General features: G+C 40.9%; 1 protein-coding gene across 1 annotated transcript; it reads left to right on the plus strand.

Annotated features, from left to right (window-relative positions):
* Positions 3,168-11,614, plus strand: LOC109716863 (BTB/POZ domain-containing protein At4g08455). Its single transcript, XM_020242469.1, is given in 4 exon segments — positions 3,168-3,311; positions 3,313-3,390; positions 3,392-3,577; positions 10,901-11,614. Coding segments are annotated over 4 exon segments (783 nt in total). The 5' UTR covers positions 3,168-3,257; the 3' UTR covers positions 11,366-11,614.

Consider the following 16,170-nt stretch of genomic DNA (forward strand, 5'->3'; position numbering starts at 1 on the left):
ATTCCTAAAAGGTCATGAAATAAGTGTCATCTAGTCGAAAGATATACTCTCAAGTTCATCATTACCAACTACAAGTAGCGGCTTGGATAAACTCACATCAATGAAAAACTCCTCTCTTAATCTCAAATGGAAAGGTAAGTCTTCCATATCTAACCTAAAAACGGCTTCCCAACACCATCAAAAAGGTTTTCAAAAGCCTCAAATAAAAAAGCCCCAAATCTAATCCTAAGAACCCAATCCAGGGTTTTCATTCTAAGTAAAACCTAGAAAAAACATGTATCAAGCTAGAGATTACATGCTACCAACCTACAAGTAGGAGTCTTCGATCCAACGTCATAACCAAGTAGGCGTAAGTTTTTGATCCTCCAAAAGCTCTCAACCGCAACTCGAAGCACCAAAGGTGAGAAAAAAATGGGAAGAAGATGATGCTCCAAAGCTCGCAAGCCAGCTCCTTCCTCTTACATTTTTTTTTCTTAATTTCTTCTTCTTCTCTCTTCTCTTCTTCTTTCTCTTAGAATTGGGTAGGAAGTGAAGAAATAGGAGAGAAGAGGGTGAAATGGCCAATAGGACATTAAAAGCAAACAAAATCCACCTAGTTGCCTCAAAAAACTTCTTAATCAGCCCGGTCTGGCAGTTTTCGCACCAGAGGGACGTCTCCCCGACCTGGCAGACCGATCTCTTAGACCTGCCCCCCGAAAAATCCACGTATCGGGAACGGTCTCTCCCATGCACGGGACGCAGTCTGCTCCCAGCGTAGACGCGCTGGGGACCGCGTCTCGATGCAAGGGACGGTTGCCTCGCTGCATTGCGCAGCACTGTTACACTGGGGGACCGTCTCTACTATCAGGGACCGGTCCCTGAGAAGTAAAACTCTCAGGACTCTGTTCAAAACTCTCGAGATTCGAACTTTTTAGCCCGGTATACCAATCGACACCCTCCCCAAGTATTGGAAAGTTCGAATACAAATTCGAAAATCGAAACCTCGCAAAAAAAAATTTTGCAAAGGTTCAGTGCGCTACAACCCTCTTTCACATCCTTTTCTTTCTTCCCCCGCCTTCATTTCACACCCTCTCGTCTTTCTCTACCCCCATCTCTTATCTCTTCTCTTCACACGCCTCTCTTTCTCTCCCCCCTTTTCTCTCTCTCTTCCTCCTTCCTAACACTTTCTCTCTCTCACCCACCCTCCTCTTTCCTCTCACTCGGTCTTCTCTCTCTTCCCCACTCTCTAGATCCTCTCTCACCCGTCTCCTCGCTGGGCGCTGGGGTGTGGCGGCTTGAGGAGGGCTGGCCGCTTGGTGAGAGCGGGGGCCCGAGCGCTGAGCCCGAGCCGAGGCGCCGGGCGCGATGGCACTTGGGGGCCGGCACGGGCACGCGGCCGGGTGGGGCGGTTCACGATCTGCATCTTTCCGTGCGCGGCCAAGCGGGCGAGTGCGAGTCAGCGCGACGCGGGAGCGCCTTCGGTTGCCGAGAGGGCGGGCGCGAGCCGGCGCGGTGCGTCGCCGCGCAGTGTGCACCAGTGTGTGTTGGTCGTCGAGGGCGCGGGATGCGCGGAGTGGCCGAAGGTGGCCACGGTGCGGGGGCACGAGGACAGAGGGGCGGCGGCGGGACGCTGCACTCTTTCCCCCTCTCCCTGCGCGACGGCGGCGCGAGTGGTCGGGCCGGGAGCAGAGGTGCGCGCGTAGCGCAGCGGGACAGGCGGGCGCGGGCTCCGGGCGGGGCGCGCGACGGGCGCGCGCGCCGGTGGCCTTATTTATTATAATATATATAACTTATATATTAATTATATAATATATTATATATTTTATATATAATATAATAATACTTTGGAGTAGCTTCTTTTGCTAGATCTTCTTTTTTGGTTCTCTCTCTTTCCTTTTGGGTTAAACGTGTGTGTGTTGATTGTGTGAGAGACGAGAGAGCAAGCGGGAGCGAGAGAGAAAGAGTGAAACAAAGGTTGAGACTGGGTTGGAGGCAAGGGAGAGGAGAGGGAGGACCGCATATGGATCTCCACAAGCAAAGGATAGCGTGCCAGTCTGCATCTCTGTCAGTTCATGCAATTGAGGTCGCGTGAAGCATCTCACTCTCATCTTCTTTTTCTTTCCTCTTTTTTTTCTTTCTTATTTTTTTTTTTTTTCAAACAACAGTAACTTAAGTCTCAAACCCTTCTGAGTTTAACGCAATAATTAATGGGGTTTTTTGTTAGGAAATTAAACAAATTGTCAAAATAAATTTTTTGTCATTGTTTTTAGAGTTTTGATTGCGATCTCAAATTGTGCGGGTTATCGACTGCCTTATACATCTCTCTCTCTCTCTCTCTTTCTCTCTGTATTTGATGAAATATTAGTCAAAATTTTTCTATATATTAAACTGCTAATTATTATGTATGCTAATAAATACGGTGGCATCTATGAAATACTATCTATATACTTATGTGTAGAGTTGTTGTGCTATCGAAAGCATAAGGCAGTCGGTATTTTCAATTTTTTAATTCTTGGATAAAAAATTATGAGATCAGATAATAATAGTCCCCTTTAAATTTGATTGGTCCTGAATAATAATATTTTACAAAAGCCCAAAATAAGAGCAAAATTGCTATTTATTTTTTTTAATGTAAAATTAACATTTTTTCTAAATTTTTTGTATTTTTTATCTCTTTCTTTAATTGTTTTCTATTAATTTATAGAATAAAAAAACGCAGGAGCGTGGGGCGGCCCACGGTGTGGCGCGGACACGCTGGAGGGCGGGGCGGGACGCGGCGCGGACAATGCTCTTTTTGCCTTTTTCCCTCTCTCTTCTCTCTTCAATGTTCAAATTATTTTTTATTTCTCTCTATTTAAATTTTTAATTTTTTTTTTTAGCTCTTTAATTTTTTAAAATTTAAAATTTAAAATTAGATTTAAAAATTAAAAAATTTAAATTTAATTTTTTAAAAATAAAATAATAATAACATAAATATAGAAATATATTAGTTTGTTCAAAATATTAAAAAAAATGCGTAAATCTCCTTCACTAGTTCCGGTTTAATTCTGAGTGTATATTATACAGCATTTTTAACCAATCCCATTAGGGTTGCCACGTGGGCGTCTCTGGTTGGCTTGCAAGGGTGTATAGGCAAATTGATCCTGGGAGAGCGTGGGGGTAAAGCCGAGAGAGAGAGAGAGAGGGGTTTGAGAGGAGAGGGAGAGAGAGGAGAGAGAGGCCAAGGGAGGAGAGAGAGAGGCCAAACGAGGAGGAGGAGGAGGAGGAGGAGGAGGGCGATGTGGTGCCAATCGTGCAGGGGGGAGTACGAAGAGGAGGAGCGCGGGACGTGCCAAGGAGTGCTACGACGAGGCGAGCGAGACGAAGGCAGGAGCTCAAAGCGCTGAGATCGACGACCTCAAGTCCAAGGTTCGAGTTCCTCCGCCTCGCCTCCCACTCCCACGATCCCAAGCCACCTCCCACTATTTCCACCGTCCATCCCTGCCTCCCTCCTCCTCCTCCGTCACTCCTACCCGACCTCCTCCTCCACGCTTCCTCCTCCTCCTCCTCCTCCGCCGCCGCCGCCGCCCCTCCCGTCCCCGCCCACCGCGCCGTCCTCGTAAGGAAACCCTAACTCTACCTCTTCGATTTCTTGTTCCTTTTCTCGGTCGCGCGTTTTCTTGCGTTGAGTTTGGTCTCTTGGACGGTTAAAAACGCGAACTTTGACCGATTGGGGGCGCGTGAGATTGGAAATTAGGATTGTTGATCTGTGGGTTCTCCTCTCGGGGTCTGATGGCCTCGTAATGTGCGTTTTTAGTTGTGAATTTCGATGGCATTTGAACTTTAGGTGATGAGTTGCTTTGGATGGCTCGGTCACCTTCGCTAGGGTTTCTTTGATCTCCTGTTATTTATCTGCTCGATCTTGTGTCGGTTGCGTTCTTTTTGGTGGATCGAATGCTGAAAAACACCAACTTGTAGCGATTGGGGCGTGTGAAATTGGAAGTTAGGGGATTTTTGATTTGTGGGTTGTCGCCACGGGTGGTGAAATTGAAAGGTAAGTTAGAGTTTGCATAGCCAATTGCAGATGATTCAGGTTTATGTGCCATCTGGGACTGGATGTAAGTATTGATGGACGGAGAATTTTATTGTGCACGTGTATTGCATATTGAGATTTGTGGGGCGCATGTGAAGCACAAAAACAAACCATTAACACCTTAATTTCTCTATTTCAATTGTGATTAGTAGTTGAGATTACACTAGGTTAAAATTCTTTTGAAACTTTGATTAAAGAATTTGGGTGAGACTATTGTTGAATTTTGTTTAACAGAGATTAATTAAATGGAGATTGAACTAGTTCATTTTATCAGATAGGAGACTAAATAGATAAGAATGTGTTATGATAAGATATTTAACAGGAATTAAATAGTTGACTGCAAATTTTACATAAAACTGCTTCACTTATCAATTTTTTAATGCATCTTTAGAAAAAATCTCTGACAAACATTCATCCTAGCTGTCTTTTATTGATGGACGTTCACTAGGTTTTCAGTATTTGATCTGATTTTAAAGGGTAGAAGTGCTAAAAGTAGATAGTCATTATGTTTAATTGTGTGTTTTTTCTTATTTCTCAATTTTGTTTGGTCACAGAAGTAGGTGGGACAACATATTTTGTAGTTCTGTTTTGCCAGGAAATTAGATAATCAATGTAAAAATGTATTTAGTTGGCTGGCTGAAATGTAGTGTTTATCAAGATTATTGTAATCTTTACGTCTTCTATCTCTTCTTCAGTAAGGTTGTCAACGATTGTTAGGTAGTATATACCAGGATTGTTCTAATCGTTACGTCTTCGTTCTATTCTTCAGTAAATTGGTTGACAATTCTTAGGACGACGCTTTTACCATTTGGTGGAACAGAAATATTCTGGGGGTAAAGGCATTTTATTTCTTTTTCTGAATGTATCAACTCTGCTTCTTGACTCTTCTGAAGAAAAGTAGCACCTGTTGACTTGGCAGCAATGAGAAACCTATATTTCCACTTAAGTTGATAGGGGGATTTCAATTAGAGGATTGAAAAGATGAATGATTTTGAATTTGTAGATGTTGATTTCATCAATTTCTGCATACAAACAGAAAGCATGAGCATTACAGTTGATTGTTCAGTTCACATAAATTCGACACTGCATGTGTTTGACCATATTAAAGCTCTTCAAATTAAACACTTAAATATAATTGTCATTTAAAATGTTCTTAATATCTTTATGCATGTTGGTTTTTCTCACAATAGAGGACTACAGAGAATGTGTTTAACTAAGATGCTTTCAATCAAGACTCTGTGATGCATCGTTTGAAAAGGCGCAAGGCGCAAAAAGGCGCAAAGGCCTTATGGAGTCTGGGCGCGAGGCGCGCGCCTCAAGAAGGTGAGGCGCATATCTAATAAAAATAAAACATTCTTATCAAGCCTATTTTAAATGGATATTTTATGTTAAAAAATTCTAATGTGGCTATACAAAAACAAAATAATCATAAAAAAGTAAAGAAATCGCATGTATAAATGTTCTCAGCCTAAAAATAAAATTATGTTTCAACTTTCAACTTATATGCGCTTGCTGCTGCGTCTTTCTTCTTACCACTACCACTTATTGCCATTGGGGTAGAAGAGAGAACGACCAAGAGAAAAGGAAAAGAAAGCGTTCAATTAGGAAATTTTTTAAAAAAATTTTCTCAACATTTTGAATATATTGAAGAAACTGAAAATCCGAAAACCCAAACCTTAGATCCATTAAACGTAAATATCACGAGGCGCGTCTGAGGCGCGTGTCTCACTCCTTGAGGCGCTGAGACTCACGCCTCGCGCCTAGGCACTGAGGTGCGCGCCTGATGCGCGCCTTTTCAAACACTGTTGTGATGTTAATGTTGATGGAGCTTTTATGAATATCTGATATGAACGTGTTAAATTACCTGTTAGCTTCATTTACACGTTATTATTATTTCCTTTGCTGCTTTATGTAGTTTGAAGAAATAGGGCTATTGTGTTTATGAGCGATATGGTTATTATCATTTTAAATTTGTTACCAAAAGTTGAATAGACCATAAAAATATCAAAAGTTAGTTAGATCCTAGCTTCTGCTTGCTTTAGCATGTAGATAACTTGAATCAAGTTGGGTATGAGGATTTAAATATTTTACGGTACTATTGCTTTTCGACGTCTAACTAACACTTCGTCCATTTAATTGTTTGATCAGTGTATTTATGTCTTCCTAGTTGTGCAACCGGAGTGTTTTATATGTGTATCTTTGAATTTGGTTAGTTTTTGTAAAAGCAAGCATTAATACTGAAGCTGATGAAGCTCCGATAATCTATTGCTATGTGAGATCGATTTGGTTAACTTTATGAAAGTAAAAAAGGATGTAGAAAAGAACAATTCATTTAATTCCAATTTGTAGAAGAGAAGAATTAATGTATAGAAGAGAAGAGTTGAGGTTAGATGCGGATAACTGTTTCCTGTGGAGTCAAAAAAATTCAGTCGCATATTTGCATGTGATCACAGTGTAGTTGATATTTGCTGCAACTGTAGATGATAGGAGTTAAATTCATCCTTTAGATGTAGGATTTTATTTTTTGGATATATGTACCTTTTCCTTTAGTGATGATTTAAAATTTTGTGTGATTGTAATTTAGGACACAACTTTATAGATGACTACGAATGTGAAAGAATCTTCCTTTATGTTCTGTAGTAGGTGTTTGGAAATGATATCCATATGGGCTTGATAGGTCTAGAAGCCACTTATAAATTTGCTATAACAGTTGGGGCACGTTTGTTATGGGGTTAAAAGGGGTGAGATGCTATTTCTGTAAACTTTCACTCCGGTTAACTATGTTTGGTACGTGGGGTGAACCTTTTAGAAAGATTAAAATTTCATTTCCTTTTAACCTCCAACAATACAAATTTGTTGACCTAGAGGGGACTAGGTTAAAGGAAGGTTAAAGAAGGTGAAACAGGTGTTTATTTTCTCTCCACTCACTTTTTTCTTCTTATTTTCTCTCTAACTTTCTCTCTCTTAACTTTCTTTCTCTTTATTTTCTCTCTCGTTCCTTTCTTTTTCTCTCTTGCTTTCTCTTCACCTTCTCTCTTCTTTCTCTCGTTCCTTTCTTTTCTCTCCTTGCTTTCTTCACTTTCTCTCTCTTCAGTCTCTCCTAGTTTCTCTCTTCACTTTCTCTCTCCTCTCTCATCCTTGCGTTTTCTTCTTTCCCTTTCTCTTTTCGCGTCCCTCTCTCTCATCACATTCTCTGTCCTTATTTGATCTCTACTCGGTTTCTCTCTTTTCACTCGATTTCTCTCTTCACATTCTCTTCTTATTCTCTTTATTTTCTCTCTCCTTATTTTCTCTCCCTTCACTCTCTCTTTACTTTTTTTTTTCTTCTCTCCTTTCTCTTCACTTTCTCCTTATTTTCTCTCCTAACTTTCTCTCCATTATTTCTCTTCTTACTCTCTTCACTCTCCTTATTTTCTCTCTTTACTTTCTCACTTATTCTCTCTCTTCACTCTCTTCTTATTTTCTCGCTCCTCACTCCATTTTTTCTTCTTATTTTCTCTCTCCTTATATCTTCACTTTCTCACTACGTATTTTCTCTCTCTTCACCTTCTCTCCTTATTTTCTCTCTTCTTTTTTTCTCTTTTTCTGTCATTTCTCTCTTCTTTCTTTATCTCCCTTTTAACTTTTCTGTTCTTATTTTCTCTTTTTTATTTTCGATCTCTTCACTTGCTCTCTCATCCCTCTCTCCTTTCTATTTTTGCATTCCCTCTCCTCACTTCTCTCTCTCCTTATTTTCTTTTATCTCTCCTTAATTTCATTCATGACATGACCAAACATTAGTAAAAGAATTTTTTTTTTTTTATACTCCATGAAGTGTTACAGGAAGAATGCTTAGCCCCCCAACTTTTAATCCATACCAAACTAAACCTTGGTGTCAATAGCAGTTGATTATTATTGCTCTTAGGGCTTGTTTGGTTCGTCCATTTTGGACACGGAATGGGAATCGGTTTGATCAAATCCGGTTAATTTTGTTTGATTCGCAGGAATCGGTTTCGGATTCCTATTCCGGACCGGAATGGGAATGGCCCAATAGCTTTCAACTTGATTCTGGTCTCCAAGCCCGGATTGAAATTTCATTCCCAAGCCCACCCACACCTCTCCCTCAAGCCCAGCCCACGCCATCAATCTCCATCCCACGCATCCTCTCTCCTGTACGATCTCTCCACCCTTTTCTCATAAAAAAAATCCTCTCTCAAAAACCCTATCCCTAACCCTAAAGGCGTCGCGAAGACAACGCTGCAGCGTCGTAGGGTGGCGCGGCGGCGAGTCTCAGCGGAGCAGCAGGGTGGTGCGGCGGCGAGAAATAATTTTATATATTTTTTATAATTTTTTTCTTACATAATTTTTTTAAATAAATTTGATATTTGTTTGGCAAAGCTCTAATTTGAGAATAGTATTAAATTTTTCATAAATTTTAAATAGGTTTATAGACTTATATTTGAGAGTAAAATTAGTATTATGTTATTCTATTATTTTTTAGTTTATACGAACTAAACAATAGAATGAGAATAATTCATTCCAATTCCCAATCCATGAATGAACCAAACATCTAGGGGAAGTGGGCCAATGCAATTACCATTCCAATTCATTCCCATTCCATTATCCATTCCAATTCCAAACTTGAACCAAAGAAGCCCTTAGAGCTGATTCTTGAGTTCTTCTAGTCATAGATTTTCTTCTTCACTAAATTGGTGGGCCCTTTTCAAGTTTTATGTTTTGTGCATTTTTCATTCATGTTCCCCATTTATTAGATCTCTCAGAATTTCTCCATTAATGCTCCGTTTTACTCGAAGTGATAAGTAATTCTCTGTTTTTTTTCCTTTTGTTGACTATGCGTGTGGCAGTGAATAGCTGACGTCTTTCAGTTTCAAATATGAAAAAAAGTATCCTCTACAACACGTCTTCTCCCTTCTACTTAATTTTCGATACCTTACGCACTTATGGTAAAAGTGAGTTTAGTTTGCGTTTAGCACCTCACCAATATGGATCAGGAGCTTGCGGCTTGTTGTGTTGCTAGAGCCATTGTTGCTGGAGCCTTGCATGTCAAGGTGCTAAAAACTATTCTAGCACAGCACTAATGGGCATGCCTAGGGATGCAAACGGGGCGGATCTGGGGGCGGGAGCCCTGCGCCGTCTCCCGCCCTGACTAGCAAAATCCTGCCCCGCCTCCTGCCCCGAATCCGTGACGGGTTAAAAAATACATCCCATAATCCGCCCCGCCTCGTAACCCGCCTCCCGCCGGCGCTCCGAATCCGCCCCGCCAACTAATATTTTTTATAAAATTATAATATTATTAATATTTTGTAAAATATAAATTAATAATTTTTAATAATAGTATATATATATTTTAACAATATCAATTATAAAAATTAAAAATATCAATCACAATTCAAAACAAAATTCAAAAGTTTCAAATACAATAGAAATGAGAGTACGAACTTATTTGTATTTTAAACTTTTTTTGTACATACATTATTTTTGAGGAATATTTTTTTAAAATATAAATGATTTTTGGGGCGGATCATGGCGGGGCGGATTCGGGGCGGGTCAAAATTTCTCCCGTTTCCTGCCTCGAATTCGTCTCGGATGGTAAAATTTATCCCGTTTCTTGTCCCGAATCCGTTTATTTTCTCCCATTTATTGCCCCCGTCGGGGCGAGAGCTCCACCAACCCGGATCTGTTTGCATCCCTGGGCTTAGTCATGAATACTACTACGTAGTATATACAAGTTTCTAGTACTAGTCTTTGACTACTGTTCCCACGAGTCAGTCAATAATGCAGATATAAGTTTGATGATACTTGTTACTATATTGCTCCCAAAAGTCTTCTCCACTTTGCACATTTTGCACGTTAGTCTCAAGTTTTCTTAACGTCAGAGTTTAGGAATTTTCCGATAATACACATGTATAGAAACTATTTATTAACAGTGTGCTAACTTAAGAACATATTTGTGTTATATTCTTTTTAATATACCAATTGATGCTATTCAATTATCTCTTAATCCCATAAATCAAACCCATTACTCAATTCTCACATGTTAGCACTCGTTCAAAATAAATAGTCACTATTCATGCAACCCAAAGATCCAAATATCATAGAGCATTACTATTCAGATAAATTTGGAACTCCTGTTTGAGGATATAAGATGGAGGGCGGAAGTGACTAGATTGATGGAGATGGAGATTTGGAGGAGAAGAGACCCTTTTTTTTTTTCCACATAAGAACTTTTCCCTTTCTGTGAGTCTTATACTATCCTGGGATAAAAATACATTGCAAAAGAATTAGAATCAGAATAGAACCTGATAGTTGCTGGCGCGTACAGTGGGATGGTACGCAAAATCTTCAAGTTTGAATCTTCTTTGATTGTTGATTTTGTCTTTGATAACCAATATTCTGATTGTTATGTTAATCATACTTTATGTTTAGTTAACTATGTTGTTGGCTTTGTCCCTCTTGTGCTCTGGGTAAGCAGTTAATTGTGATTTTCTATTCGAGAGGCTAAAAGTTCTAAATCTCTGACTGTAGTGGAAATCTGAAACAAACAAGTTTCTGAGACCTCAAAAGCAAGAGCTCCAATTTCAGGCTTCTGCTTCTAACTTCAGCAACAAGCTGCTGGGGTGATTTTATAATGAAAAGCTGTTTAAGCTTCTTTCATATGCTCTCTCGAGCAATAATTCTGCATAGCTTGAGCAGGCAAAAAGACCATTTGTATGTATTCAGGTGAAACTCAACTACCTTTGCTTGATTAGAATAGTGGTTCTTACCCTTGATGTTCTTCTCTCTCGAGTTATTGGCAATTCTAACTATCAAAAATTTGAACCTTTTTTGTGTGCGCGTGTGAATAATCAGATCAGCAGGTCTCCCGTTTTTAAGGCAATGCTGGAGAACGAGATGGAGGAGAGCCGGAGTGGCATAATAAAAATCCACGACGTCTCCTACGATGTGCTCCGCTCGTTCGTCCACTACTTGTACACCGCGGAAGTGCTTCTGGATGAGCAGCTGGCGTGCGACCTTCTGGTGCTAGCAGAGAAGTACCAAGTGAAGCACCTCAAGTGCTTCTGCGAGAAGTTCATGACGTCCAAGGTGAACAACGACAATGCCCTTGCAAACTACGCCTTTGCCCACCGGCACAATGCGAAACCGCTACTCGAGGCGGCCCTTTCGTTGATAATGGACAACATGGCCACTCTGACCGAGAGAGTAGAGTACAAGGAACTCGTGGACGAGGACCCGCGGCTTGTTGTGGAGATTTACGAGGCCTATCTCACTAGGCAGGTAAATACGGCCGCCAAAGATTCACGGCTGGCACCATAACAGGGAGACACAAAAAGAAGGGGCATGTGTGAATCATTATCTTGTATACATTCCACCTCCAATTGCTGATTTTTTGGGAATCATGGATAAATATAGAGATGCGGAAATTTCTCTTCTATATGCGTGAGCGTTTGTCAATGTAGTGCGCTTTTTTTCTCTTGTTGTACGAAGAAGGTATAGTAATGTATGGATATTCCCTCGCTATAGGACATTTTGAGGTAGACACCTCAACTCTAGCTATTTTGTTGATCGGTGCACCCTTTAAGTTTGTTTGTTTTAATTACCTAAACTAGATTTGGATTAGAAGGTGAATTTTATCAAATTTAGTTAGGTAATTTGTGAATTTAACTAAAATATATGGAAATTTTATTAAATTTAAAATCTCAAATTAAATTACAGTGAATAAAGTTATAACGCTTAATGTGACACTCTAATACTTCCACATCGGATGGAAATGGAGTTGTCATTGGGTATATAAAAAAACTTCTCTAACAATAATGACTGGGTTTAAATATTTTGGGCCGGTTTTGGGCCGGTGATTCGTTACAAAAGTATTAATCAAAAGGACGTTATTTTGAATTAAAAAATGTTAAAAAATTGAGAATCATGTGTCAATATTAAAAGAAAAAAGAAATTATGAAATAAATACAATTCTCACCAAATTTTTTTTATTCTCTTTTTCTCTTTCCGGCACTTTATTATTATCCATAAAAATACGATCTCTCCAATCTTGTTCGCATGATTGAGTTACTTTGTTATAGAATGGCTGCCTCGATTTAATATTTGTATCTATATATTTGTGTTAGCGCCATAAAAATCGCGCCACGTGGTAAACTGGGATACACCTCAAGCAAGTGACATATGGTGCGTCAGGGGCAGAGAAGAATGCACCAAAAATCAAAAAGCAATTAAAGCTATGCAGTTGAGATCGGCTAGTAATGACCTATGAAATCAAGGATGTGGCCGATCATGTGAATAACTGCATAACAATGGACGGAATTATAAATATATAAGAAACGCCTCACAGAGAGATTTTTTTTTTTTTTTTTCTGAGAAACAAGAAGACCAATTTCTTTTTTTTTTTCACATTTTTTGCTTGCAAGAGTAGTCTATCTGTAATCCCTTTCTTTTTCAACATTTACTGTCCTTTTTAGGAGTAGTTTTTAGGTTAGAATTTTATCTGAAATTGTACGCCATATCAGCGCACCCTCTTCTGCAAACATCTTCTAGTTTTGAGCAATATATAAATACCATTCGACTCTTCAGCCAAACTGGAAAATATTGTGCTGTTTCTTAACTCGGTTGATTTAGTTGAACTGAAGTTATCGTGAAATCTCTGAACTCGGCTGATCCGATCTATTATCAGCCGAATCGCTTGATTAGACAGTGGACGCAAACTTCGAGGGTCATCTACAGTAGCCACTCTACCTCTTCGCACGCTTCCTGAAGAAGGACATTGACCGAGTCAAAGGTCAAAGAAATCAGCTCGCAGCAATTTTTTGGGCATGCTTGGTGGGATAACTTTTTCTTAGGTAATTTTTCACCAATTTCACTATATGGCTGACGATACTGCCTTGAACCTCCGCAACTGGATTGCTCCTCGATCTTCTGGGAATGACCAGACAATCAGCACTGAAAATGCAAATGAGCATTAGGCTGTACTGCTAGTAGAGGTGAAACTAGTGGGCAGTCGGCTCATCACGAGCCAAGCTTATCTCAGGCACTTGGTCAGATGACACGGGTCTTACAAATTTTAGACCAAAATGTCATCAAAGCACCGCTCGCTTAGATGCAGTTCTAGCCGCTATCATGACTTCTAATAAGAATATTGCCCGGATTGGGCAATTATTAGCGCCTAATGAACAGCATATGGTGGGTCCACAAGGACCTGTAGTCACGCCAGTGTTGCAACACCCAGTAACACCGGCAATTACACAGCCTCAAATGGCACCTTATCAAGCTACCTACAGATCGGCGAACGCGAACGCTGGTCAACAACTAGAGGTAGCGTGGGGTTTACTTCCTCCACCACCTTTACCGTTTTATCAGCCCTAAAATATGGGGATAAGGGCCAGGGGGTAAGGCCCGAATAATATGCAAGCCCCTATTCTTGTATTAGGGAACAATAATGAATTATACGCTTAGATTGAAGAAGCTATCCTAAATATAAATACAATTCTCACCAGATTTCTTTTATTGTTTCTTTTCTCTTTCCGGCACTTTATTATTATCCACAAAAATACGATCTCTCCAATCTTGTTTGCATAATTGCGTTGTTTTGTCATAGAATGGGTGCCTCGATTTAATATTTGTATCTATATATTTGTGTTGGCGCCATAAAAATCGCGCCACGTGGTGAACTAGGATGCACCTCAAGCATAACCCTTGAGGCCAGAGATAAGTGACATATGGTGCGTCAGGGGCAGAGAAGAACGCACGGAAAATCGAAAAGCAGTTAAGGCTTATGCGGTTAAGATTGGCTAGTAATGGCCTACGAAATCAGGGATGTGACCGATCATGCAAATAACTAAATAACAATGGGCGAGATTATAAATAGATAAGAAACGCCTTACAGAGAGATCTTTTTTTCCTGAGAAACAAGAAGACCAATTTATTTTTCCTTACATTTTTTGCTTTCTAAAAGTAGTCTATCTGTCGTCCCTTTCTTTTTCAGCATTTACTGTGCTTTTAGGAGTAGTGCCAGCGTTGTTTGCATGTGATGTGCTCGGCGCTATTTGCACATGAAGTGCCTGGCGCTGGTGATTGTTCCATCGCAGTCGCTCCTTCTGCCACCGCTGGCGGTGAAGGATCTTGGGTTACCCTAGTAGTAACCTGCTGAAGTAGCAAGTCCTCCAATCGCTTCATCCTCGCCTCCTATCGGCGCGCTGCATCTGCTTGCTGTTGGTCGGCCGTCGTGTCACCAAATCCGTTAGCACAGCAAACTGGTTTCTCAACTCACGGACCTCACTAGATCTAGAGGTAGCAGAGGTATCCACCTCCTCCGCACTAGCTGCCTCGGCCGCCCCGGCGNAGCATTTACTGTGCTTTTAGGAGTAGTGCCAGCGTTGTTTGCATGTGATGTGCTCGGCGCTATTTGCACATGAAGTGCCTGGCGCTGGTGATTGTGCCCATGCGGTCGCACCTCTTGTCGGCGTTGGCGGTGAAGGATCCTGGGTCATCCTAGTAGAAGCCTGCTGAAGTAGCAAGTCCTCCAATCGCTTCATCCTCGCCTCCTATCGGCGCGCTGCATCTGCTTGCTGTTGGTCGATTGTCGTGCCACCAAATCCGTTAGCACAGCAAACTGGTTTCTCAACTCACGGACCTCACTAGATCTAGAGGTAGCAGAGGTATCCACCTCCTCCGCACTAGCTGCCTCGGCCGCCCCGGCGGACCTAGAGCGAGTCGTCGGCATCTCAAGCTACAACAAACATAACAAGCGCAAGTTATTAAAATCCACACCATCGCAACCCCATTCAAAGAAAATAAAATCCCAATCATGCAAAAGTAGTGAAGTGAGCCTCACAACTAACTCCCGATGTAACGTTGTCAGCCGCCAACGTGACCTTCCACGGAGTTAGAAGTTGCACACTTCAATCAAACTCCAACCATTCGGAGTTAAAGATACGGCCCAATCGTAATACTTTCGCTCGAAAATCATATAGACCTGTCTCTCACGAGCCTATTTCCTATGGTCCAACCGTCTTAAGGTTTACTAGGTTCACTAAGACTCAACCCTAGGCTCCGATACCAATATAATTTGTCACGCCCGGGTTCCAGCGGAAGCCTACCCGGCACGTGCACAAACTCCCCGTATGCACAAGGTACTCCCCGGTGCACACAAGGCGTCTATTTCAAACATTTAAAGAATAGAGCAAGGAATATAAGCCTAGCAAGGTAATAAGAGCATAATATAAAACTAATCTATAAAACAACAAGTAAACAAATAAAGTTCAACTATCCCCAAAAGAAAATACATCAAGTCACTACCAAAAATACATATGGAATATAAGGGTAGTCTCTATACAATGGTCAAGTACACCTCTCAAAGTTAACAAAAGAAAGGTGTCCACCTATGCAGGTCACTCCCGACAGGCTCTAGCTAGACGCGACTCTCTTGCCACGGTCCCTAGCCTATCCCGTAGTGTATGGCTCTGAGAACAAAAACAACAAGTGCATGGGGTTAAGAACTATTAAACAATAGTTTCCAGTGGGTAAGCCACCGAGAAAAGCGAATTACACCACTAGATCAGCTGAGGCAAAAGTGGGGAATAAAATGACATAATAAAGCATGAATAATATGCGAGAATTAAAAGTTCTAGTACCACTATGTCTCCAACTTACAATGTTATATAACATGTATGAAATCTACTCTATCATATGAATGAGCATGTAAATAGCTAATGCAATATCCAACTGTCATGCACTATCTAGTAGTGAAGTCAAATTATTATGTTTAATTGTCATTACCCAAATTAACGAGGACTTACACAAGGTATAGTCCTGGCTTGCGTCGTGCCTAATTGCCCCGTGGTAATCAACATTCCCCCGCTAGGAATGAGCCTCGCCGACGGCAATCCACTTCGGCGCCCAATCCCGCACGGGCGAGCATGATGTCGCATAGGCCAACTCCGGAGTGCCGGTTTGTAGGGAGCGAGCCTCACAAGCTTGTACGAATGAGCACAATGGCAAGCAAGCATGATCAACAACATAGGAATCTCATTCATCATGTCTAAAACATGGTATGTCAACTAGCGACCTAGAGGTTGGATACTATTGTCACAATGTCGAATTCTAGTTATTCAATT

This window comes from Ananas comosus, linkage group 1 (assembly GCF_001540865.1).
Source record: "Ananas comosus cultivar F153 linkage group 1, ASM154086v1, whole genome shotgun sequence".
NCBI lineage: Eukaryota > Viridiplantae > Streptophyta > Magnoliopsida > Poales > Bromeliaceae > Ananas > Ananas comosus.